This window comes from Pipra filicauda, unplaced genomic scaffold (genome assembly GCF_003945595.2).
Source record: "Pipra filicauda isolate LSUMZ 115617 unplaced genomic scaffold, ASM394559v2 scaffold6_size6359152_pilon, whole genome shotgun sequence".
Lineage (NCBI taxonomy): Eukaryota > Metazoa > Chordata > Aves > Passeriformes > Pipridae > Pipra > Pipra filicauda.
The window spans coordinates 2250247-2277816 of record NW_024104865.1 but is presented as its reverse complement, the minus strand read 5'-3'; the positions used below and the strand labels follow the sequence as shown (position 1 = coordinate 2277816).

General features: G+C 41.5%; 1 protein-coding gene across 5 annotated transcripts in view; it reads left to right on the top strand.

Moving 5' to 3' along the window:
* MAP3K9 (mitogen-activated protein kinase kinase kinase 9) overlaps positions 1 to 23663 on the top strand; it is a 67468-nt gene extending 43805 nt beyond the window's left edge. Inside the window, exons 9-13 of one of the 5 annotated variants that reach the window (XM_039389023.1) lie at positions 748 to 860; positions 1530 to 2345; positions 8133 to 8253; positions 14794 to 14850; positions 23257 to 23288. In XM_039389023.1, coding sequence (XP_039244957.1) covers positions 748 to 860; positions 1530 to 2345; positions 8133 to 8253; positions 14794 to 14839 — 1096 coding nt within the window. In that variant the 3' untranslated portion in view covers positions 14840 to 14850; positions 23257 to 23288. Of the gene's footprint in view, positions 1 to 747; positions 861 to 1529; positions 2346 to 3544; positions 8254 to 14793; positions 14851 to 23256 lie in introns of those variants that run through there. The other 4 variants (XR_003546069.2, XM_027749472.2, XM_027749439.2 and 1 more) reach the window with 4 other exon arrangements.
* Positions 23664 to 27570: the final 3907 nt, after the last annotated feature.

The window sequence follows — 27570 nt, the reverse complement described above, 5'->3', positions numbered from 1 at the left end:
CATGTTCTTAGAATTCTGGGAATAAAGCTCTTCAGTTTTCTGTTCATTACTGCACAGTCTGAAGCACTGATGGCTTTTGGGCACAGACAACTGGAAGGGACTTGATTGCTAACTGTACTTGCTCATAAGACTATCCTGTTCTCTCTGCAACTGAGATGTTCTGTAGTATTCAGAATCTTTCCTAGGGAGACTCAATACAGCTATTGCATTTTGCAGACTGTTTGAAACAGGATAGTGTTGCTGAGAGTGCAGTATGGTTAACATACAGTGAACTACTCCTTCTTTCTGAGATCATGCTGGACTGCAAATTTTAATTTAAAGGGAACAAAATTGCAGTAAACATGGAAATGTTTTTGGAGTTGTTTTTCCTCTCCTTCTGCTGAGCACTTTATTTTTTACCTGCAAAATTGATTGCAAAAGAAATCAAGATGCCTTGATTTCAAGAGAAAATGTTTAATCTGATTTTTGTAGTGGTGCTTTTTATTATTCTACGTTCATAGCTGTTAGTTATCAGTGGAGGTCTTTTGACTTCTGTGGTGTAATAAACGATGGAGGGACCTTACGACTTTTTTTTGTGTTTTAAGGTGCTGTAAAAATGTCACAATTTCTTGTTGCGGGAGGGCTTCAAATCTGTGTAGTTAAGATGGATACGTGCATATTATAATAGAATGACAGAGAATATAGAAGGGGAAAATGGAAACTGCTTGTGAGCATGGTACATTTTCTCACATCCTTTTGCCATTTCAGTCTGAAAGCTCTGGTAGAAGGATACAAACAGTGGTCATCCAGTGCACCGAACCTTGGAAAGATCCAGAGAACTGCACCAGCTTTTCCAGGATTCACCAGCTTAGCAGAGATGGGTAAAGGAATTCCTTGAGCTTGATACTCTCATCCCCACTTCCATTCACATTTGAATAAACCTCTTCTTTTCTGACCTTCACCTGATACCTTGCAGCTATGTCTTCATTTTGTTTGGTACCTATTTTTCTCTTACTCTCTGTGAAATGTCCACTTCCTCCTTCTAGATTTTCTTTTTATTCACCTCTCTGCTTGTTCTTGTTATCTGTCAAGTTAATAAGCTTCTGTTAATTCTCCTCTAGCTCCATGCTATCTCTCAGCTCCTTTCCTGTATATTGATATTTAGATGTGCAGCATGGTTACACCTTCACTTGCAAGGAACGATCCTTATAATTTTCCTACCTTTTGCTCCTCACTCACAAACATATAAATTTAGTCTAGAAGTAACTGAGGTGCAGGGTGCTTCTGAAATGCTGTTCTGCAATTAATCCCAAATAGATTAATGCGTCACTAATTTCTTCCACTTTGATAGTGCTTCCAGGTATTTGTCTCAGCCTATTTGCTTTGGAGACAATAACCTGTGAGTATTTGGCAGTTGATGAATGATGCTTGTGATGAGAACAGTTGCATTTTTTGAGGAGAAGCTTGTTTTCATGAATATTTGTAAGACAGTGAAATTTGCTAGTGAAAATGTTACATCAACGCTAAGTCTATTTTCATTTGCTTTCCAGATGATGAAGACAGCGAATGTCTTAATGGAGAGGACAAAGTGCACCCTTCACCTGTGCACAATCAGTCATACCTCTGCATCCCATTTCAGAAGAATGAAGACTGGGATGGCCCTTCTAGTGATGCCAATGAGGAGTCCACCCCTGTAAACTCTGCTACTAGTACCCCACAGCTGACACCCACCAACAGCCTCAAACGTAGTGGTTCCCACCACAAGCGATGTGAGGTTGCACTGCTTGGCTGTGGAGCAGTGCTGGCTGCTGCTGGCCTGGGTTTTGATCTGTTAGAAGCAGGGAAGTGTCAGCTGCTGATTGAGGAGGAGCCGGAGGTGCCCAAGGAAGAGAAGAAGAAGCGTGACAGCATTTTTCAGCGAGCTGGACGCCCACGCAGGAGCACTAGTCCACCTTCCCGGAAGATCTTCAAGAAGGAGGATCCCATGTTGTTGCTAGGCGAGCCATCCACATCCCTTACCCTTCTTTCCCTGTCCTCCATTTCCGAATGTAATTCCACCCGGTCCCTGCTGCGCTCAGACAGTGATGAGATTGTGGTATATGAAATGCCTGTCAGCCCAGTGACAGTCAAGGCTCCTTTGCCAGCCATTACCAACCCACTAGTCAATGTCCAGATCGAGAGGTTCAAACAAGACCCCAACCAGTCCCTGACTCCCACACATGTGACGGTCTCTTCCCACACCCAGCAAAGTGGGCACAGGCGCACACCTTCTGATGGGGCCATCAAAGGGAGTGGACTAATTGTCAACGGGTGCCCAACCAGTGGATGCCCTTCCAGTAGCTGTTTAACTGGAGCACTGGGAGCAGGTAGGTTTTCAACCATCTTCCTTTTCCTCTTTAGAATAAAGACACAAACAGTATAATTACATGTTGCTTATACAGCATCATTGTGATGACCAGCCCACAAGAATTGCTTATGGATGCTATCTTTGCACAAATAGTTAACAGAATAATGCCGTAATGGTTTCTGTTCCAGCATCTCTGAGCTAAGGAACTCCTTGCTCCCCTGTGCTGTAAGGCAGAGCATAGTATTGTTTCTTAGACAAAAATGGTGCCAAAGTACAAATACTACACGTTTTTAACAGTTCCTTGGGGTTTTTCATTGCCTTTATACACTTGTTTGTAGTTCAAAGTAAATTCTGATCTTTAAGGTGGTGAAAACAGGATCTCTAAAACAGTTGGTGGTTGTGCCACTGTTGCTCTTATTCCTTTGCAAATAAGAGGAGTCTTGCTGGATAGGTAGTGTTCTCACTGTTGCAGTCTTTAAAAGTAGCTGTGACTTCATAACTTAGAAAATGTTTTCCTGTGTTCTTGCCCTAGTAATTCAGAGGGAAAAAAAAGGACTAGAATAATAAATTAAAATTTTATTTAATTAGATTTTTCCCAATGGTAAAACAAAATGTGAGGTTGTGTTTTGAATGGAAGTCTACAGTAGAATGTGGGTTAATGCAGTTGAGAATTCTCATTAAAATGGTAAAAGTTATGTTGTGTTTATAAAAAAAATCAAGCAAGCACCATCCTCCATCCCTAAACAAAAACAAACCAGGAAGCATCTGCAATAGGTAGTGTTAAGTGGCTCTTCCAGGCAGTTGGTCCTGCTTGTGATAAATAGATGTTGTGTACCATGCTGTGCATCTCCCTGATCCATTGAAGCTGTTAGTGGGTAATGTGCCTTCTGAAGGATTTGGAGAGTTCTCCCCTCTGGTAGGAGGTCAAATCCATGCTCTCCAGTCAGAAAACTGAAGAAAGCAAATGAGAGGATGAACAAAATTTTGTGCTAGGTCAGTGAAACAAGTGTCTTGCAATGTGTTGAGAACAGTGTAGGAATAAAGAAGCGAGTTACTTCAGATTGGCATCATCTTGAAGATACGGAGTTTGTAGATTCTGAATGGAGGCTTTCTGCTTTGAAAATGTTTTTTGCACTGTACATACAATAAACCAAGATCTGTTGCAACAGTGACATCTAACATGTTTCCCTCTTCTCTTACATTGTCTGGTTTGGATAGGTGTATTAAAAACACCTAGTCCAAGTAGAGATCCCACTGAGGTCCCTCGCCTGCCAGACCCCAACCTTGTTTTTCCTCCAACCCCGAGACGATGGAATGCACAGCAGGATCCCACACTGGAAAGACCTAAGACATTGGAGTTCCTGCCCCGGCCACGTCCTGCAGCCAGTCGGCAGCGGCTTGATCCCTGGTGGTTTGTGTCACCCAGCAATGCTAAGGGTGAATCTTCTGCCAACAGTTCAAGTACTGATACTCCAAGCAATCTGGACTCTTGTTTTGCTAGTAGCAGTAGCACTGTAGAAGAGAGACCTGGACTGCCTGCACTGCTTCCGTTCCAGGTGGGTCCTCCTGTAGAGGAGCGGACACTGTTGGACATGGATGCTGAGGGGCAGAGCCAGGACAGCACCATTCCGCTATGCAGAAGTGAACTTAACACACACAAAGCTGCAGCATATGAACTCAAGCAAGAATTCTGGTCTTAATATGAAACCATTGGGGACAGTGAGCCCCTCTAAATTCAGTCCTACTTTTTGCACTGAGAATGCACTTTGAAGACAGATGAGATGGAGGGATGCTACAGAGATCATATGGTGCTGCCTCTGCTGAAGATGCATTGTTGACTGCCTAATTTTTGTCTGCAGTTGGGTGAAACTTGGCAACTCTGAGCTGCTGATTTTTGCTGTGGGGTTTTTCTGTAGTCTTCCCTGCCCTCTTATTGCAGTTTGAATCTGCAATGAGCTGAAATTATCATATCAAAGCCTTTTGTTACTGACCTTGTAGGATTTGGCACTTGCAGTAAGTATATTGGTATCTATGCTGGTATTAATCAGTATTTTCAAAACTCAAATATTACACAATAGCAGACATCAGTGTTTGATGTTTTCCCAAGGAATCCGGGACAGAAACAATTAATTATCTAGAGACTACCTTCTCTGAAATATATTCAGATCATTAGGCAGGCCTGGGAATCATCGTACCCCCACTGAAAGAGGAGAAGTAACTGTCTTAAGGCTTGTTTGTCCTCTTTTGCTTATCTGGTAGTGTATGGTGGAACAGATTGCAGGGGAAGGGCATGGCATCTCCACTGATGGAGGTCTCTGAGAACAGGCGAACCAGATGAAACAAGTAGGTGTAGTTGATCCTGGCTTCAAGGTAGGTTGGATGAACTTCAGTGGTATCTTGAGGTCCCTCTCAGCCCTGTTTTTCTATGACCCGATGCTTTCAAGAAGATGAAAGCTTATGGTATGGCTGTTTATCTTGCTTTTTTATTTCAAACTTTGGTTCCATCTGTCCCTTTTTTCCTACCACCTGTTTCTCAGGCTATAGTGAAGTTGCCTCAGCTTTGGGAAGGGAGTTAGCAGGAACTCCTTCTTTAAAGCTGTGTTGACTTGCAGAAGTAAATTACATGTTCCCAAATTTATCTTCCTGGTTTTTGTCCTTTCTTACACTTTTTAGGAGTGACCCATGAAACCCAAGACTGTTCTTATGCACACTGGTACTTGTTTAAGGCTATTTTAAAATGAGGCTTGTTAGTAGTTGGATTGTGCAAACAGGAATCAGAACATCTGGATTCTGTTTTGTTTTGTCACTGATTCACTGTGTGACCCTGGGCAAATAATGTAACCTCTGTGCCTGAATTTCCCCATCTGTAAATAATAGGAATAATACCTACCTCACAAAGGGAGGGGTTGGGACATACGTAATAGTCCTTTGAGATCTTTGAGTGAAAGGCCCTATAGACATGTAAAACTTTATTCTTGTTCAAATATGTAAAAAACTAAATCAGGAGCAAGAACAGATCCCTGTCTTGAAGGAGGAAGTTACACAAATAGGGTGCGCCTATGCTCACAGTTTTCTGTACAAAGACTTCCAAATGTGTCTGTGCCACTACAGGTATAACTTAGTGGCTGTAATGAGAGCTTCACGCTTCCCCAGGTTCAGCATTGTAAATAAGAGATGTAGCCTTTATATCACTGTAATAGGGTAGTCTGCTTTGTTGGAGGTTAAGCATATCTGTTCACTCTTTTTGTACAGATCTGTGCTCATTTTGATAATCTACTGACCGTTTGGTTGCAAATAATTTATTTGACAGTGACGCCAATGCAGTGCTCAGCCTGTTGGGGCAGTCCAGTCCTGGTGTGAAAGCAGTGTAGCCAAATACTTCCTGCAGCTGTCAGCACAGAGAACCTGTGTTTGTAATCGGATTTTAAAAACCAGCATGTGAGGAAGAAGTGTACATAAGGGTTTTTAGTTCTGTTTGAGGACTGAAACTAGCATGTTGCCATTAATCAAGTGCACCTTTTTTTCAAGCAATTACAGTATGTTTTTGTGTAGAAAGGTCACATATTTCTTATTTATCACATTCTATGAAAAATTTTTAATGGCAGAATTACTTTCCACCACCCTCCCCATTAAATGCTCCAAAGCTAGCTTTAATTGTGCTATATGAGGTGCTGAAGCTGGATAGACTGTGTAGACAAGGTGTTGTGATGTGAAACTAAGATACTTAAAAAAGAAAACTTACATTTCTGACTGTTTTGTTAAAGGTAGAACTTTAGCATTATTGATTTCTTAGCATTCATAGTTTTACTTTCCATTTCTGAAAAATCAATCTGTGATCCAGAGACGAACAAAAAGGCAAAACCCATCCAACAGATGATTAATTTTGATTGTGCTATAAACGAAGCTCAAGGAAATGTCAGTGAGAGGCTGTGTCAGAGGGACTAAAATGAAAGGGATTAAAACAGTCCCTTATTCAAAGTCTGCCTTACCATCTTAAAAAGTCCGAAACAAAACAAGATCAGCTGTTCTGAAATGTAATGTTTTCTATCCAAAAAGTATCATTATAAATGTCATAGGGAGTATCATGTGCTCTGCAAAGGTATCCCCTGGAATAGCCCCATTTGAACAGAAATCTTTAAAATCCATTTACTTGCACGAAATAGGAGGCCGCCTTTTTAAGTCATATTGTTTTAACTCAGCCTGCTAAACTTTCTGATAGTTGGCCAGTAAGTTCACCAAGTAAACTCTAAGGTTTCAGTCAAGTTCCCATCAGTCAAGACAACTGGAAAGGCAAGTTGTTCTGTCACCTATTTTGCTTAAGAAAGTTGAGGATGACTTATCAAACCCTCCTTGCCGCTCTCTCCCTTTTAGATAATCACTTGGTGAAAGTGGTGTGTAGCTGAACGATGAGAAGTATTTTACTCCAAAGAGCATCTTCACTAATACCAAATGGACCCTTCTTTGATGCAATTATCTTCATTGAATCTAGTATGTGAATTAACCGCGGGTAGTCTTTGAGTATCAACCCATAAGCTGTCCTCTGGTGACTAACCTGAGGTATCAGGCAAGAGAAGACTATTGTGGAACCAAGACTATTGACTTTAGTAGGTGGTGGAGTATTCTCTGACAGGCAGAGGGAGCTCTCAAGGCAAAGAGCTGTTTTGCCTTATGAATCCCAAAACCTCTCCCTATATCCATCTGTCCCATCCTGGCTTGAATTCTCTTCTTTCTTAATCTGTTGGTGTTTTTCCTTCCCACTTGTGTGAGGTGAGGTGTTCCACATCTCCAAAGGAATGCTCCACTGTAGTCCACTAGATAGTGAGAAGATGTGAGCCTGTCAGCTCACAAATCTTTTTTTCCTACTGGCTACTATTATTCCCATTTTTCAGGGAGATAAAAGTTTCAGAATATTGTTCATTGACATACTTTTCTAAGAGTATTCCTGAGGAAAATAGTGAAAGTATTACTTAAAAAATTCTAATAAGTGTATTGTTTCCTAAGTAGCTGAATAAGTTGCACTTTTTTTTTTCTGAGAAAATGAGAAAAAGATAACATGAGAGCACAAAATCACTGAGCAGTCTAAAACATAATGACAAAAGAATGGAGTAAAGTGTGTCTAATTACAGGCCTTACAAGGAGGAAGGCGCAGTTTTTTAACTGATAGTAGTAGTGAGATTGTACCTGAGAGAAATGTTTGTGGTCTAGAAATATATTTGTGCTTTTGTTTAGTCAGCTGGCAGTATATATCGCTAATTTATGTAATTGATATGCTGATTTAGGAAATATAAAAAAGTTTGTTGGCCCTTCAAAATATGCTATCCTTGTAGCCTGTTTGGTTTTCCTGTAAAACTGAGGGGAAAGCACAGACATAGCAACCAGTGCAAAAAAAATGATGAATTTTTTTATAAATTTCTACTGGTTTTACAGAAATTGAGTGTGGTACAAGTAGAGAGAAGAAAGCTTTTGTGTCAAAACCAAGGTGATTAAATAGTTATGGATTTTTTTCTAATACTTTTGCTTCTTATGGACTGCACAATGCTGTGTTTTACCAGCAAGCAGGTCTTGATCTCCTTTCAGTCCTTTTCAGAGGTGCAGATGTAACCTTTTTATAGGTATTTTCTTTCCAGGTTAGTATTGCAGTGGGTCGATATTCATTATGAGGCAGGGAACCTCAGAGAAAATACTCTTTTTGTAATTGTTTTCTAACAAAATCAGTATTTTTAAAGTGAATATTTCATTGTTGATGTGGAAAGACCTGTTCTGGCTTGGCATGTTTTTATGATGAAGTATTTTTCTGTACCTCTAGGAATGGGAGTAGTTGCCTTCCTCTTCATAGCATGCTGTTATCTTAAGACTTTGTGGACAATACTGCGTAGAGATGTTGCTTCGATATGTCACGAAACTGGATACCTCTCATTCTGTCGAAGGTGAGGCAGTAATGATCGAGTAAAGAAAGGTCTTTGCCAGCTAGAGTGTTCTGTTAAATAGAACATGACAGGAAACCTCTCATCTTGTGTCACCTTTCTACCTTGAGCTTAACTTTTATTTGAAATTTAATTAATCTCTGTGGGATGAACATGGGAGCTGGAGTCCCTTTAGATGTATGGAACCAAATCTAATACTGTATCCCAAAATTCAGTGGCAGCCTGTTACTTTTGTAAGTAATTTTAAGCTAATATTAATGGGTTTGTTTCTTGTGGATTTTTTTGAAATCTTTCTTCTTGGAAAAAGTGCTTATTGCTTTCTAACCTTTTCCATCATTTTAGAAATGTTCTCAAGAACTCTTACCAATTCTGTGGCGAATAAGGAGGTTTATATCTTTCACAGTGATTTAGGCCCTCCTTTTGGCTTTGCTTTTTTTGGTATGAAACAAGGACATCTATATTTGGAAACTAAGATTTCTGATCCTTATCCTGTCACTGCAGATCAGTTTCTTAGTTTCCATGCTTTTAACTCACTTAAGACTAAAATTTGGGTAAAACTGGACAGTAAGAGTGAGAGGATAGACGTATTTTAAAACATATTTGCAAACAAGCAATAAGAATACCAAATATGATAACCAAAATATGCTGTCACAGAGCATAACTTTCAGACTTCATAAACCTTTGGATGATTTTATAATTAAGGTATCTTTAGGAAAGAATGCCTTCCTATGTTTTTCTGTTACATTTAGTATTTTAAGATTAGAATATGATTAAGATTAGAATATGGTGGTTTTCACAGTATGGTAGCTAGCTGGACAGAAAGGATCTTTAGCCAGATTTGTACCTCTGATTTTTTTCCTCTATTTTCAATCAAGTTTGTGGTTTAAATTTTTTCTTTTTTTTTTTTTTTTTTTTATGTTTAACAAACAATACAGTCTTCTTAAGAACTTAACGTTTTATTGTTTCCTTAGCCTTACTTTCGCGGTTTCATGAGGCAATATGGAAATGAACTCATGGCTTCTTCTGCTGCTCCCTCTATTGAACACACTAGTAGAAAGTCACATGCTGCAGTTAAGATGTGCATTTGATTTTGGTTTTTCCCATGCTGAGTTTTTTTAAGCAGCTTTCCTGCTGGTCAGAGATGAACACAACTTCTGAAATTACCTATATCAACTTTATTTTTGTATGTCGAAAGTAGTCACTCCCAGGCTAACGAGGTATGTGTACTTGATTAAAAAGTAGTTTGCCACTGGTAACTGGATGATGGATCTGATGTAGCTACCACAATTATTATTATTCCTCTCTAACAAGGATCTCTTTTATGCAACTAGAAAGTCTTCAGCACTTCATCAGTGTTTGTACACAAGAAATACATTTTGTCTCCATCTGTACGTGAGTGAAAAACCTCTTACTTTTCCTGACCAGGAACACAATTTTCCCACTAAGAATGGCTTCTTGGACTCTGTGTTTTTGTTTATTTTCTGTTTGCTTGGGGATGTTGATTATTTTTGGTTTGTATTTTAAGCCTATGAAATATATACATGTCTTAGGTGCGCCCTGTATTCGTAGGTGCCTTCCATCTCACATGTTCCTTGCTAGGAGCTGAGGTTTTTTGGAGGGAACTCCTGGTTGTAGCTTTCAGTACTGTGTTGTTCATCATACACCAGGCCAAATACCAGCACAGTGTTCATATCCTCCCAATTAGAGATGTGCCCATACACGTGTGTCAAGGCATGCGTTATCACTGGCTCTCAGTATCTCTCTGTTAGAATTTTGCCCCCACCCAATCTTTATTGGTTATTTATTCTTGTTACCAAAGTAACAAGCCTGAGACAGAAGACAATACATATTTTAGGTGTGCTTTGACCTAAAAGGTTTCTGAGCTAGAAGCATAAGATACAACTGGGTGAAGTGAAAGTGGAGGTTGGCAGGAAATAGCAAATAAGAGTGAAATTATCCTTCTTAATGTAAGTCAGAGAACGGAGAGATACTAGCTGCTTGGTAATCTGTTGGCATCATAGGTCCCAAAGAAGAATTTGAGGAATATGTAGTTACTTAATTTCATAGAATGGTTTGGGTTGGAAGGGACCTTAGAGATCATCTAGTTCCAGTCCCTCTGCTATGGTCAGGAACACCTTCAACTAGACTAGTTGCTCAAAGCCCCATCCAACTCATCCAGTTTCTGGTTGGTTTGTTGTATTTTACCCTGAACTACCTCATTTGTAGAGATAGAATGGGAAGAAAGTTCAAGTTTTGGTAAGAATTGCTCTAAGTAAGCAATTGAGGCTGGAATGAGATAGGAGGGTAGAGGCAAACACTGTGTTTGGCTCTTTGACATGCAAATTCTTGATGGAAAAATAAAACCAACCATTTGGTTTATTAAGTTAAGATTATACTTTCTTTAAATATTCGTGTCTCCAAAATAGACAATAAAGGACAAGGCAGGGCATTTTTCTTGATGATTTCTGATCTGTGGAAGAGTTGATTGTCCACAGACCAAAAGGTGGTGATTTCATATTGGTCACTACTGTTTTTAAAAGCAATGGTCTGTTTTTGCAAAACAGATTTTTTTTTTATGATCTCATGTGCTCTTAAAGTGGACCTACATATGATCCTGATTGTTTTCCTGTATTTGCAGTACTGTTTTCCTAATGTATCAGCTCCTAATACAGTCCTAACTGTATCTGAATGCTAATAATGCGCAGACAGACCAGTATAGCTAATATTAAGAAACTATGACACATTTTTAGTGTGCAGTGTAGTGGATTTATAAGCTCAGCTTGAAGTGGGCTACTGTTAGGTCTGTAGCTGGTGGGTCAGATGGATGCACAGCTAGCAAAAGAGGGCTTAGAACAAATCTGCAAAAGAAATGCCAAAGTTTTATTTGCTTAAAATAAGCAATTTGAAAAGTAATCATGGTGGGGGAAAAGGCCCTTCATTATTCAGAAATACTTTTCTAGGCTCTTGTCCATGCTCAAATTTTAGCTGCCAGGATAGCTATTGAGAAACTACATTGTGTTCAAAAGTTTTTGGCTGGAACATAAGACCAGAATAATGCATTTTAAATATGCTATTTCAGAGTGATTGATACTGTCTCCCTGTTCTACCTTCAATTCAGCATTTTCTCAAGAACAGATGTTGAGGTTGGATAAAACTAACCTCCTTGTCTTGGAGAGACCTATGTGTCTGAAAAAAAAGAAACATTGTTCTAGGCGTGTGCTGATGCTTTTATGTCTCGAGGTCTTGGCAGGAGAGGTTATAATGGAGCAGGAAGACATGCTGGTGTTTTTCCAAGCTTCGTTGATAAGAATGCTGCTAACAGCAGTTATGTTTCAGAACAAACGTAGCCTCCGATTGCTGTTTGGCATAGGTCAGTTGCACACTGAGCTTCTTGAGTCTGTTCCTTGGGTTCTTCTGGAATTTGTGACTGTGGCCACTTCTCAGCTTGAGTAGTGTCTTTACTCCCAGGCCTGGTCAGTGTCACAAAATGAGTTGTCACTGTCGACTGCCCAGATATTCACATTAGGCTTGTTCTTCTGTCTTGCATGCTTTAGTGAGCAGCTCTTACAATGTCAACAGGGTTAGCATTTCTATCTGAACAGAGCAGCTAATATCTCTTTTCACACTGCATCTCAAGCAGTTGTTACTCCATCAGTTGCTCTGTTTTCAAGGTTATCTTGACAACCATAACATCCAGATACACTAGTCTGTAAAGAATAAAGCCACAGCAAAAAAAAAAAAAGTAATTAAAAAAGAAAACATACTAGTGAGTGTTTACCAGTTGAACTGGTTAAGTTTGGCCAGTGCTCTTTGCAGAGTAGAATCCATTCTTGTGCAACATAAGTCTCTTTGGGGGATGTCTAGGTTCAAACTGGAGAATATACCTAGATCCACTAAAAGTCACCAGTGCCCATCGTGTTTGGCAGTTATAAGAAACCAAATAAAATCAAGGGCATCTAGTAGTAAAAGTTCATATTTAGGGTAATTACTTTTCAAGTTAAAAGGGAAGAGGCCTCAATTCAGAAAGCTCTTCATCACATACTTAAACATCACTGAAGTCAGCGGAATGTGTCTGTGGGTCAAAATGCACAAGACCTCAGTTCAGCAAAGCTCTTTAAATTGGGGGATTGTCCTGGTGAAGAACCAGGCTCTTTACTTTGGTTGTCAGAGTAAAGAGTCAGTTAACCTGAGGAAAGAGTTCCTCAACAAGCCTCTGGGTAAATGCTGGTTTGACTGCTGATTCTTGTGGCCTTTCCATGACTGCACATGCCATGCCTGTTTGACTGCTAATTCTTACCATAAGCAGGGTAAGCTTTGAGAATGTTTTCTGACATAGGATGAAAGAGCAACAACTTCTGCATTAGCAGATTGCTATCTGTAAAGGGGCAGGAGGTGGTGACTGGAGGTTGTGTGTGCAAATGACAGTTTAACCCGGGGCCTTTCCTCAGGTGTTTCTTCTCATTTTCAAAATGCATCCCTCCAGGCTGGTGAACAGACCTGACAAGTTCAGCAGTGATCAGCATCCACCACTTCACTAGAGTTCTAGGGTTCTTGTCTATCAGCTGTTGGCACAGCACTTTGTGCTGCTATATGTGAATTCCTTCTCGTAAATTCACAAGCTGGAAATGTCTGAGATATTTTGCCTGACTCAAGTTGAGAGGCTTAAATGGAGTGGCAGACAACAGTGGTGGAAAAATCAGGGAAAATACCTGTGCTTTTAACAATATCTCTTCTGTGGCTTTGAAAGTTGAAGAATTTCTCAGCCAGAGAATGTATTTCCTCCCTCTTTTTATAAGCTACTTCTTTCTTTTGCCTTATTATTTGTGGATCTGCTCCTGCTTCTATTTAAAGCCAGATGCAAAAATTGGTGACCTGACTTTCCTAGGTACAATGTTGTAAATCTGAAGAACCAGGTGAGTAGATTACTCTAGTATAAGATCATGCCCCATGTCTGATCCTTTAAGATACGGGATAGTTCCTGCTTGTGTTGAAATCACTGTGTAGAGGATGTTGGGTACTTCATAAGGAACTCCAAACTCTGTAGGACTGAGATTCATCTTGCAACTCCAGTATTTCAGTCTGGTTTTGGAGACCTCTCTGTGTCTTCTCTTCTGTTCATGGTGTTCAAAAGTTTGTTGCTGTGGAAGTAGCACCTGAAGGTATGTTTTGCCCGAAGAACCTGCAATGAAGCAGTTGCATTAGCAAATGGCAATGTACCCCAGAGTTGAGTAAAATAACAGAGGCCACCAAGTTTTTTCTTGTTTGTGTGATGAAATGTTGTCAAATTAAGTGATTCGTTGGAGCCTTCCTTTAACTTCTGTACAGCAGTAAGCTTAGAGGAAAAGAGGATTGCATTATTTTTTAAAAAGCTTTATTTGTGACCTGGACTTGTTGCCTCTGACCCTCTTGGGCTTAAATAGTTAAATTATATTAATGTCCAGTTTGTTTCACTGTAGGTAACACATCAACTGAATACTCTTGTGCATAATCTACTGTATCTTTCCTCTGTTCTGTGTCAATGTATTATGTGTATTTGGATTACAGTTCTTTTTGTATTAAATTATTTTATGTTATAGAACAATATTTAAGCGAAGCAAAGAGCTATTGAAAGTTGTTGGCGTTTTGGGATTTCTTTTCTCTTTGCTCTTTTTTTGGATGTACTGTAAATTGTAAACCAAGGATGCCAAGCAGGCTTGGTTCAATGGCTAAAATTATTGTATTACAGTGTAATGCTGATCTAGGCCTTGTCTCAACACTAGAGCACACAGACTTGAATAAAACTGCTATAAAAGTGATTGTCTTTAGGCCTTGATTTCTTGGGTTTGTGCTTCAAATAATTTCAAGCAGATATTTAGAATAGCAGTGGCATTACCTTGCTCTGAGGATTTGAGAATTTTTCCCAGTGCAACAAGAGGTTTATTTTTCTTTGCTAGGTATCTCAATCCTGATCAGCTGTTCCAGCTCTGGGTCCGTCATAGGGCTTTTGAAATGTTTCTGTGAAACCCCAGACAGTTTAGTCCAAGTCTTGGCAAGTTACCTGTCTGCTAACCCCCATCTGGCTTTTCTCTGAACTGGGTAATTAATTGCATACCATTTTTATTAAGGCTAATATTTCTGTTCTGTTAGGTTGAAATTTTCTACTCTTTATTTAGTATCTCAGCCAGAATGTGAATTTGAATGCCTGAATCTGGAGCTAATACAGTAACATGTTTTGTGCATGATGACATTTAACAGATGGTTTAGATTTGCTTCCGATGCTGTGCCTTTGTCCCTGCCACATCATTCAAGGAGACACATTTGCAGGAACAAGGATCTTTTCAAGCTGTCTTTCATCTGCTGTAGGTGTGCAAGCCATAATAATATGGTTTTGATTCCTAGGTCATGTGTTTGATTCCTAGGTTGAACCTTTGCTCTTCTCTGCCACCAAACCATCATTTCATGTTTCTCTTCTTAAAGAAATGTACCTGTACTAATGAAGGACTGTGCACTACAAGAACTTAGGTTTCATAATTTCCTTTGAAAAAAGATTTTTTTCTAATGCAGGTACGTGCAAGAAATGCAATATCCTTCCAACAGATACAGAGACTGAACAATTCATAGGTAGGTACCTTCAGTCGTATATTCCATTCAAACTGCTGTAGTGTTGCTTTGTGATAAACTGGAAGGAAAGTGGACAGGCAGTCAATTTAGTTAGAAACAATAGCGTGCAAAATGAATCACTTTTTCACTTGTTTTAACAAAAGGTATCTTTCAATGTTTTGTCTTTCAAACTGTTTTTCCACTCCTTCTTCCCAAATCCTGCCTATCTGAAATGAAACTAAATATTTCTGCCTCCTGGAATGTTCCACAGAATAGGATTCTGTCCTAAAAGAAGCAGATTTTCTAGCTGAATTCACTCCCCTGTCACAACCACAAGGTTACCATAGTGTTCAAGCTTGCCTCATCAGCAACAAAAATCTATATGCATCATGGCAGATACCTTTCTTTCAGCAACTGCAGCCTCTGCAGACCATGGCAGGAACACAAAGCACTGGGACAGAGTAGAAAAATAAAATAGTTTTCTAAGCAGGGGAATCTAACCACTTCTAGCAGAGAGAGAGCATCTTAAATGAAAGCTGGCAGGATCAGCATGGATGCAGAATGCTGATGCTTTAGGCTGAGTAGCTTTAGTTTTTCGTTGGTTGGTGTGTGGGCAAGCGTTGGGCATTCAAGTTCTACAGCGATCTACAAATCGTATGTAGGCCTTTAGCTATGAATGCGCTCAAGTGAGGAAATCATCATGGATTACCTTATGTTCCTCAGATGGCATATGCTGAAATAATAGATTTAAGTAGTGCTACTGTGATGAAGGTTACTTGCAGTAACCTTCCAAGGCTATGCAGACAAAGGGAAAAGAGGGTAGGCTTTCCTTAGTATGCAGCTCATATGATAAATTAGTCTGCTGTTTCTAGTGAAATTTTGACATTCTTGGCCCTTCTGACATGGAAGGAAAGGGAGAGGATGTCCTGCTAAAGCTAGGCTTAACAAGAACCTAATTAATTGTAAGATGAAAAGTTTGTAGGCATATTGGTATCAGGCTCAAGAAGACTAAACTTTAGCAAAAATTCTGGAGTGAATACGGCAACAACAAACGTCAGTATCTTAACAAGGGTTAACAAGCTTTGTCTTCATGCTTGGGTACAATGGACAGTGCAGTTTGCTTTGGCAGTGAAAGCGGAAATAATTGTAACTAAGGATTGGACAAAGCTCTGGGGCTTTCAAGTAGACTTCAGCATGCTTGTGGCTCTTTGCTACTTCATCTGAAATCTTATTAAATGGCATGTGATTTACTTCTGTTAAGTCCTCATTAATTTAAAAATGAACTAATCTGAGTGGAATGAAAAGAGGCAGGATCAACTGATGGCATTCCAACACAAAGTAGAACAAAACCATAATTGCCTTACTAAATATAACCAAAGTGCATACACTTCATGCCTGCAAAATTTGCTCTGAAATTTATTCCTTTCTCCCCAGATCATGCTCTAGTGTCTTAACTTTATAACAATTCATCAGTTTGAAATAAAAAAACAAACAACCATGCATGGGGTTACCTGTCACAGATTGCAACCAGTATCGAAAGAACCAGCTCTCATGGATGTGAGTACCGTGTTCTCCAGTGGGACCCTGAGACAGCAGTTGGACAACTGGTCACTGTACAAAGAGCTTAATATTTTTGCAGCAGTCTGGCATTTTTGCTTTTGGTGATCTTCCTGCAATTGCATCTGGCTATTTACTACTTCTACGGATACCCCCAGATCTTGCAGAAGTAAAAGGATCTTCTAAGCTGGTGTGCATTATGAAGGAGAATTTCTTCTTGATGATGATTTTTGACTGGAGAAGCTGGGGCAAAGGAAGAGGTCTCAGATTGGGGGTAGGAAGAAGGCAAAAGATGTAAGGTTTCTTTATTCTTGTCTGCCTTCAGAAGGGAAAGGATGGCTGGAACAGGAACCAGCACTGAGAAGAATGGGTCAGACACTGTTGGGATGCTACAGGAAATAAGGAGAAACCAGCAGAGTTTCTACAGAAGAGGAAATACCCTGGCTGATACCTGATCATTGGGGTCCCTGAAATACTGATCTGCTCACTGTGATTTTGAAGCCAGAGGGAGGATGTTTCCAAGAAAGACCAAACCTGCACTTTTCACACCCTATCTGGTGTGAAAAAGAGGTAGAATTTGCATCTCTCTCTGTTTTTGAGGGTAGAAAGGGTCAATTCCTAGAGTGACAAGAAGCAAGCATGACAGGAGAGAGATGTCCTGTCATCAGCTTCAGGTCTCAATCCCTGTGGAACTCAGAACCTTGTCTCTGTAGGTCTAATTATCTTACTGCATCTTCCAAACAAGCAAATGTCAGTGATGTCTCTGGGCAGGCAGAGCCTTTTAGGCCAGCTCTGTAGCACACCTGTAATTTCTGCTACTTCTACATTTGTTATTTCTAGGCTGGTTTCAGGACTATCAAGTCAGCACTGAAGTGATTTTAAATTCAGACCTGCCCAAGACAAAACTAAATAAATTCCTTCCTTAGGAGGTATTGCATCAGTAACATTGCAAACTCATGAGCAGAACTTGCAGGTATACATACATAGCTATGTTAATTTAAAAACTTTATTCCACTCATTTAGTAAACCCATTTGTGTAGTTGACAAGAAGTGAAGGTTTTCTGAGCAGCCTGCCTATGCCACTGCTGCTAGTGGCAATTATCTTTGGTGATATCAAGGTTATACCTGTAATGTTTGGGTTTCCTTAATTAGGTTTTTGTGTCAGTGGGCAGTAATGTCAGGTACTGGTCTGTAAGAAGAGGTGAGCTGGAGCAAAGGGTGACAGTAGGGCTGTGGCCTCATGGACACAGTCCCAGGGTACCTGAGCAAGGTGAGCATAGCAGGTCAAGTGACAATAACCAGAGCCAGCCACAGTCCAGTGATTCAGGCAAGTTTGTAGGGATAAGACAGGTCCAAGGTCAAGCTAGGAAGGCAGAGAGGTAGAATTTGCATCTGGGTGAGCAAGGTATCTGGGCAGGAATAGCCATGATCATAATTTAGCTGAGGCAAGGACTATGGGCAAGAAAATGTGCCTACTTGGTGAAGGGGGGGAGTCTGTGATGAGGTTTCTCATAGCTTTTGTCCCAGCCATAGCCACACAGCTGTATCTGAGCTGACTGGGAGCCCAAGCAACCAAACCTGTAGAAGGAGAAAAGTTACAGTGACAAAATCCATTAAAGTTCATAATTATCTTGGGGGTTTTTTGTCGATTTCTGCAGTTCATCATTGTAATCGTGTGCAGTTAGAGGATGAGAGGAGGACCAGGACTCAGGAGCTTTCACTGTCACTGGGGGTTTCAGAACTTCAGCTTTTGCCAAGTCTGGTAGAAGAAGCAGTGCTTAGTATCTTCACTACAAACAGCTGAGATTCTCTGCTGGCCTTCTCATCCTCTGTGCAATTTTCCATCTTTATACTCCAAGCTCCTTTTCTGCAATCACATAGCTTTCTCTGGAGCAGTCCATCATAACCGTGTTTGTCACCTGATTTCTCACCTGGTTGCAATTCTGACATTAGAACTACTTCTTGCAGCCACATATCGTCTCTTCTGGGTTAGCCTGAAGTATTTTTCCCTTCACAAATTATGTGCATGGTAGGACAGACACTTTTTTTCTCACAGATTATACACATACCTCCAAGCAGTACTATTTCAAGCCATGTCCTTCCCTCTCCTCCTGCCTGGACAAGGCAGACATGGACAAGGAATCAATATTATCTGTTCTTAATTCTGAAATGGCATCACAGAAACTTAGTCTTCAGGGTTCTTCAACTTAAACAGCTATCAGAAAAAAAGACGTCTAACTCTCAATCACAAATTATTTTCCATCTGACTACGCATGGAACAGATTTAAAAAAAATGTTGTTGGACAGTGCAAAAATTGAAAGTGTCTGTGGAAATTAGGAATTTGCTCTAATAATCTGCTATTTAATTAAGTCCTTTCTGGACTTGTATCTGTGCAGTCTTCAAGATGTAAGTGCTAGCTAATACCTCTCCAGAAGAGTTTTCCTTTCCTCATCTAAACCATGCAGTGATTGGATAACAGTTGGCAAGCTTGCACACAAGCCGAGCACAGAGTTTTAGGCTAAAGGAATCTGGGGGCCTGACCAGCTCTGTGCAACTCCTGTTCTGTCTCATCTCACAAGAGATTCTCCTCAGGCTGTATGGCACATCCAAACTTCCTTATTTTGATGCAGTTCTTATGACCTTGGGCTCCATCTCAGACTGGCAGTCTTAACCTTGTGGCACACCCTTTGTAAACTTACTCTTCTCCAAAGGTTTAGTATGCCAGGACATAATCTAAATAAAACCAGCTGAGAGGAAGGCCTGCCACTCAGTAACATCCCCATCCGCCTTTCTTTTGTGCTATGCCAACCATTACTTTAAGTGCCATAGGCCTAATCGTTTAACTCAAACAGCCATTTTCTTTGCCAATGGGTCCGCATTGGTTTGCTGGTGTTGACTGCTGTGATCCACTGCAGGAAAGCAGACTGAAGTTGGGAGACCTTGGAGCTGGCTGAGCAGTTGGATTCATCTTCCCAATGTGTTTCCTTCATGGCTCATTACACCCTTCCTTTAACCACTTTTAGAATGGGGATGTTTATTATATATATACTTCTCCGTAGGCTATGGTGCGCAATATACAGGATTTTTTTTTATTTTCTCCGTGTGTGGGAGTAAATGTGATTTAGATTATGCAAGGCTCTCACCTTTCTTCAGTTTTGTTTTATCTAAAGCAAACCTTTGCTAAATTGACTGAGATCATAGTTAAGTGTTTCTCTTCATGGGTAGTTAAAACAGAAGCTGTGTGTGTCCTGGGGTGACTGTGCATATGGGGAGGCAAAGCTCTCTGTTGGCAGGTGTGAAGGTTCTGCTGGTGCTGCCTGCATTTACCCTTATACCCAGGTATCTGGTGGATGTGTCTAAGCTTGTCAATTCTGGCAGGGGAGCAGAAAAGCAGCAGGACTTGCCCGGAAGTACTTGGTGACCCTGGAGCAGAGCCCATGTCTTAATCACCCTTCTCAGGTATGTGTATACATTAGCAAGCTTTGCAGGCAGTGCAGAGCCCTCAGTTAAGTGCAGCACAGCCCTGTGTCCCCTCTGCCTCGGACAGCACATGTGTGCACACAGTGCTCTCACTGCGTGGGCTGTGCTCCTGGGATGTCGCTGCTTGCCAGAGTTTGACCCCATGTCATTAATGTTCCCTCTCTGAGTCTGGAACTCTCTGAAGCCCACTCCTGGGTCTGTCTTAGTGTGCAGGGGGGCTGGTTACCTAGCCAGAGGTCAGTCAGAAGTGCACAAATTCTTCTTGGCATTCTTCTCTGTGTCAGTCGGACACCAACCTCCTGTCCCTCAAAGACCTCATTCATCCTCACTTACATGTAAGTCTCTACCTTTGGCTTTTAATGCAGCTCAGCAGCTGTGCCATATACTTGTTCAGTGATTGTAACAAACAAAGCATTCATCTAGGTCTTGGCGTCGGGCTGGAATTGGAGGAACATGTATTTAATTTAGAATTAAAAGGACAGACAAAATACACGGGTTTGAACATGCAAAGGGGTACAGTATTCTTCACCGGTTAAAGCATGGATTAGTTTTATCCTCATGACATGCTGAGAAAAGTCAACACTTGATCTCCCTGAAAGCCACCATATGGTCTGGCTAGTTTTCTTCCTTTCTAGAAGGGTTTTGGCGAACACAGTGCTGCTGCAGCTGGGAACAGGGCTTAAAATAACACCGAGGCTCCAGCTCAGATTGGTAGCCTCTGGCAGCTGCACTACGGATTGCCAGGAAGAAACTGTTTGCATCCTCAAACTGTAGGGGATGTTCCTACCGGTGCAGAAATATTATTCATTGCTAAATGCTTTATGCTGTGACAGGCTGGTAAAGAGGTGGATTTACTGTAAAAAGGCAACCCAGGGTATAGACAGCAAGTTTGTGCTGCTGTGAGGCTGGATGACTCACAATGTGATGGTCTGTGTCCTGCTTTAAGAACTTGAAGGACAAAATTTGCTGCAATGGCTGTTTAATTTCAGCACTTAATGCCCGAGAAAATTTACCACATCTGCATCTCAGTGCTATACTGTGTCAGTGACAGGCCAAAAATAAAACATTTTCTCTTATTGCACAGGCATTGGACAATGTGGTAAAGAAGCCTTGCTCAGAGAGGTCACTGGGTTTGATTTGCTTCAGGTCCTGTGGTAGCCAGCAGCCACTGTTAGGCACCGAGTGCTGTGCAGCCCTATTGTCTGTAGATTTTGGTTCCCCTTGCTCAGTCACAACACAGAAGCCACTAGCCCATTCAAGAGCTGTTGTATACCTGAAGGATATATTTTCTGGGCATTACAAGCAGGACATTGCACAGACCTGCTCCCAGCCCAGCCGTGCAATAGCTTGGCAACCTTTGGTTAGCGTACGCACCCCTCCATTTCCTCCCTACAAGAAAAGGGCTCCTGCTCCTTCTCAGGAGGCTCATGAGGACAGAGACCTCTCTGTGGGAGTAGGAGACATTTTGTATGAAGCCCTTCCCTTTGCTGGTAGGTGGAATGGTAGTGGTGGTTTTTAATTACATCTGATTACATGCTCTTTTTACTGCTCTCTCATTGGGCAGAACAGAAGGACCCTGCCCAGAGAAGCTGAGGGCATCTATCCCAGGGCTGAAAGCTCCTTATCTCCAGAACTGTGCAGCAGCTCCAAACAGCATCAGAAAGTGGATGTGAATACCATCTTGCATAACCTTTCTTGGAGCATGTATTGGAAGACCCTGGGAACATATGTGTATTTTCTTTCCCATTTTATTTTTTTAGTTATATTCCTTGCTCCAGTCACTCATCTTTCAGAGTATTCAGCCTTTATTTAAAAATAGATTACAAGTTTCTTGCATGATTATTAGGCAAGAAGCAGTCTCTGTTTCACACTTGGTGCCAATTCAGAGTAGAGGAAGTGGGAAGAATCACAATAGCAGGTGACAAGTCACAAGGGTACCCATGGGTGTTACAACTCCCTTTCCATTCAACACCACGTGTCACTCATCTGAGATAGCTGCTAAAAGGGCAGGGCTTTTCCCAGAGTGTTAGGCCAGACAGCTCACAGTGGATCTGGGCAGGCTGATGATCCTGGACATCGAGCAGGGTGAGGGAGCAGTTCAGACTCTTCAAAGGACCTCGCAGCTGCATACAGTCAGATAAGGGCTGGGAATGGGAGTGAGGCTTAAACATGCCTGTGTCCCTGATGTCTCTGGCTGATAGACTTGCTGCTTGTTTTTATGTCAGGATCCACATGCCTCTTTGGCAGTGGAAAGATAAAAGGGCTTCTGTGGATATAAAGGAAAACATCCAGAACTCCCATCTGAGTTCTGCAGCCTGAACCACACTGGTGGAGGAGGGCCCTGCAGAGAAGAAATGATGCAATAAAGGATCTGTGGGATAGATTGACTGGGCTCTGGTGGGCAGGGTGGGGAGCTGTGGGTCAGTGGGGAGCAGGTGGGCCATATTCCTGCCTCTTGCTGCCCTTCCCTCATGCAGCATGCTGCTTGTGTGGAAAATGCATTTTACCAAGGACTTGAATTTTATAGCAGACATTCAGTGACTTGCCAGCATGCAGCTAGTGCCTTCAGAAGCTGCGAAATGCCAGCTTTCTCAGGAGTCCCTGGGCTTTTGGTGGTTTTTGCCAAGCATCCTTATACCTAAGTCAAGAGTGAGTCATCAGACACAAGGATGCCTGCACATCCCTGTCTGCTGACTGAGCACCGTGAAACCTTATCTCCTGTTGCTAACTCTGGGAGTGATGACCTCCTACATACCCTCCATGACCTCCTCTTGCTGCTGTGTGTACCCATTCTGTTTCCCAATTCTCACGTGACCTTCTTGGATTTGTTTCCAGAGCCTCATCTACCAGCATTCAGTTTTGTGGCTTATGTAGCTGTGCCTTCTTGTGTATTTTTGAGCAGATGAGATACTAATTGGTGTAGATCACATCTATTTCCAGCTGAGCTGACTTTCTGCATTTATAGGTGCAAATCACAGGCGAGTAATGAGGTACAAAATAATAACCAAGGTGAGCATATGACCATCACAGAACTGGGCTTTGCTCTTGCAGCTGCTTGCATTTGATTCTGTAACAGCTTTTCAGGTTTTTTTCTTCTTTTTCTCTCTATCAAGGCTCATCAACCTTTTGTCATTTTTGTCCCAGTCACAGGCTAAGGCTTGTGCTGATTTTGTCTGGCAGTGAACATCATGATTCAAATGCAAAATTATGTGCAAATTATGTACTTCCACCTCTGCAAAGTTTCTTCACAGCCCTCCTGGGCTTTGTAAGTTGGTCAGTGGCTACATTTCCTTGGTGAGCTGTGAATTGTGTTTTGGCTACCCTTATACATCTTGTGGGCAGTTGGAGCCATAGCACATCTCAAAATCAACAACTTTTACTTTCTCTAGATTTAAGAAAGGAGCCAGATAAGTGAAGATTGCTGAAACGAGCTGTGTTCCTCCAAGGAAAGGAACTGCACATACACATCAACACGATGATGGAGCCTTTGACTCAGCAAGGCCGGGCAGCATGTCCTCATTCCTGGCTTCCGGTGCAGGAGCTTGTGGAGGCAAAGCAAAGCCACTTACCGAAGGACAAGAGGTAACTGGTTTGCTGCAGGCAGGATGGCTGAGAGACAGCAGCAAAGCCACTCTGGCAGTAAGGACATGAAACCATGGCAGTGCACTGCTGTGACCTCCTTTCCAGCCATGTGGCCTGAGGATCAGCAATACTTGGCAGCTACACAGAGTAATTGTGGGGCAGGCATTTCCACATGCTCATTTCCTTTGTTTTAAATACACTATGGGGGAAATGATCTTCACCTTGCTATCTTTCCTGTTAGGATTGCTTTCCTAACATCCACTACAGATGTTTCTGTCTGCAATTTAAATAATGCACATAATAACCAAATAAGGAGGGAAAACTTCTAAGTAGAAAAAAAGTTGAGAATGGAGTGTGGGACAAGGAAATGAGTAGAGTCACCATTTTTGGATGAAAGTGGTGTAGTTAAGGGGGACGGAAGTGCAGACTGACTTTTTTGTGAGTGCACTTAGTACCTTAAATCCAGGATCTTTGCAAACAGTTTAATATTCTAAGCTAACCTCTTCCATGGATCATTCTACAGTTTAGAAACTGAGGCAAAAGTAGATAAAAAAAAAAATCTTTCCCAAGGTGCAAGCTCTATGCAGAACTGAAAGTAGAGCCTGGGAGTCCTGCCTCTTAATTCCCTTCTCTGGGCACAGCTCTCTTCTTCGATTTTCCACAAATGTTTTTCACTTGAGGTATACATTAGCTTGCTCTCTTGGACAATTGCATTTAGCTATTAGCAGGGATAATAATATTAAAACAAAATGGCTGGATGTCTCTAGAGGTCTACAGGGAAGCACGAGATGCTCTAATAAGATCAGCACTACCAGGAAAGAGATAAATGCTGTAGCTAGGTACTGATTAATGTAGCACAAGAATGAGCCTTTTAATGGCTCATTAAGAAGAAAAACAACATACAGAAGTTGAGGCTAGTTTTTGGGTTTGATCATTGTTTCCTAAGAAAATGTTGCATTCTACCCAGGGGATCAGTCAAACATTTTGTTGTGAGTTTTGTGGGCTTTAGCTAATAAAGGAAGGTTACTGATGGATGTGTGAGTGCTGAATGATAAAGCATTTCTCTTGGATGAAACTTAAAATACACAGTGAGTGTCAGCATCCCTCAGCAGTGCTGTTTGTTAGACAAAGCATCTCTGAACTGCAGTGCTTAGACCACATAGTCCAAGCCGTGGGTTCCCTTATGCGCACCACCAGAGGTGATCTTTGTGCTGTGTTTACTGTGTCCTGATGTGTTGGGGGTGGCAGTCTCCCAGCCCTTCAGAGATGTGCATGGGGCTTCCTGAGCCCACCAGATCAAGGGATTCAGCCAGGTGCTGGCAATCGGTGGTTATCTGCCACACAGTGTAGTGGGCAGGACTAACCACCCATCCTTAACATCAGTGAGTCCTGAGAGGAATCAAATCATTTTAGGATCAGAGTACCTGGGTTTTCGCTGTTCCTAGTTTTCACTGCATGTGCTAATACTTTTTAATCCCTGTTCCCATACTCTCTGGTCATATAAAACCAACCAAATCTTAATGCCAGAGGCTCTTCTTCCTGTTTTGTCCTCTATTTTGCTCACATTTCAGGGGGCCAATCCTGACTATACAGGAGATGCCTCTGGAAAAGTCAGTGTTGGTAATCCTGCATCACTGGAATTGGAGACAAGGAGACAGGGGCTGGGAGGGATAGGATATAGAGGATCTGAAGCTTTACTGGGGAAGAACTATCATTTTCCCTTTTAGTGCCCCCCCAGGAGGCCACCAATGTGCCTTTCATCCTCTTCCTGCTACAGAGCGGCCATTTGCCTGATGTTACTGACCTGAGACCTTGACAGGCCTTGGCTTAAAGTGTCCTTTTCAGGGCAAGTAGTCCTTCAGTGTACGCTTCTGGTATCTCCTACAGTAGCATGTTACACATGGGTGCTGGTATTCTGAGGCCGACACTCAGAACCTCTTCTGAATAAGCAATACTTTAGATAAATTAGGAAGATCTAATGAGATCGGATATACTGGGAGGTAGGGAGCTATCTAGCTTAGCATCTCAAATACCCATTGCAATTATAGGCTGATCGCATGTTTTAATTGAGAACATCTTCCTTCCTGAGGATTTCATGCTGCTGTAATCAGACCCTCATAAAGGACAAAGCTGGGTAACACCAGCAATTGAGGGGAGAGGAAAAGTACGCAGATATGAAATCTATGAGCTGCAAAAAAGGTAAGGAATCAATAACATGAGGTTTGGTGAAACAAATAAAGTGTGATTGAATGTTTTCACACCGTGCAATATTTGCTGCTTGCAGTACTTTGTCCCAGATACAGGCCATGATCTGGTGCTATTCAGAGGCATTTGAGAATGCAGCTTCTACAAAAGATGCCATTCTAAATAAAGCTGTATTGATTCAAATAAAAGGAATAAGCTTTACCAAAATGAAAGGAGCAGGGAAATGCTGGTTGAGAAGCAGAACCTCAGGAAAGGATCTGAGGCTGGAAATAGAGTTGCCTGTGGAATAATGTAAAATGCTATCATAAAAATAAAAACTGGCTAAATACCTTTTGGTGGAAAAATGAACAGGGCTTTCCTCATAACCTAAGGAAGTCCTGATCTTCTTTACACTACTTAGGACCCAGCATAGCAGCTAAAGGAGGTGAATCATACAGGAGAGATGGACTTAAGCCTCGAGCTGTCATTGTATGTTACTGTTATCCACTGATGGGGAAATGAGTGAGGGGACAGGAGCCCAGTGAACTAAAGTTGCTTTTGCCTTTGTGTACAGTATATCCTGGAACTGCCTTTATCCTGGAAGCTTGTCTTTGATGCTCTTCTGTTCATTTCACTTTGTGAAGTACCAGGTGTTCCTAACAGCTACTCGGTGCTGATTTCTAAGTCTTGATCTCATTTAAAGACCCTCTGATTGGCATTATGGACTGAATACATCCTTCTCATACCCAGTCCTTTTGTTGTTCTAGCTCCAGTGGGGGATAAGGAGAGGAAAGTAATTTCTGACCTCTGCTAACAGGTAGGTATGATAGATAACATACTCTCCTGCATAGGTAAGAGAGAGAGGCAAGTCAAGACCTTGACACAACTTTAAATACCTTCTATCCTTATGCCCTTGCCCTCTCTTATGCCCATCTATGTGTGTTCAACAAAGACAGATGATATTCTGGGCATTGCTCCAATAAACCACCTCTTTGTACCAAAGAACAACAAAATGTAAAAGGTTTGGCATGTTAGTCATATTGCCCAGGGGTAAGACCGAGGGCAGAATGGGAGTAGCTGAACTGGTGAGTAGCCAAGGAGAGAGGGAGGTGCTTCTCTGAGCTGGAGAGCAGGGGTCATGGGAGAGACCAGAGATCAGTTGGTGTCATTGGGTCACCCATATCAGAACAAAAATTGATCAAGTTAATCTGCACAAGGGGAAGTCTGATGTAGAATTAAAATCAGTTTAAGTGAGGGAGCAAATCGGTAGGAAAAGGCTGGAAGAGTTATGCACTGACCTTCCGAGGCCATTATTCGACAGGTGGGATAAGGCTGAGGGAAATATAAAATACCTCTAAAGTGTGTATGTGCCTGTGCATTCATGTCCTTTCTCACACATGCACCCAAGCAGGTGTGAGTTAGGGGAGGCACCCACACCCAGCCCACAACGGCACATTCATTCTTTATAGTCTCCAAGAGGGCGTTACAGCTGGCATTGCAGCAGCCACTGGAGTACAACACACAGAACTGTGGTACGCTTCTCAGCATCACAAAATTGTGATTTTAAACCAAAACAAAATTGTCTCCTCACTCCTAATGATATTAACAATCCTAGTATTACTTGCTTATTATAGAATACACTTCTAAAAAAGGCAGTTTGCTTGTTCTGAATTATCTGCACTTCTGAGGAATATCTGGTTTTGGGCTGTAAGACTTGATTTAGATTAAATGTGATGACAAATAAAAAAAATAGAAGTAAAGCATTTAGCTGCTGTCTGGATCACACTGCAGTAGATTGCTTTCATAAAATGGCAGGTCCTCCTACAGATACAAAGGTGCAGTGCAGAGAGGACACAATACAAGCTAAGATGAATTCACCACATCTCCCCCTCTCCTGCCAAGTCAGTAGGGTTCAGACTGAACTCTGGAAATAAAAA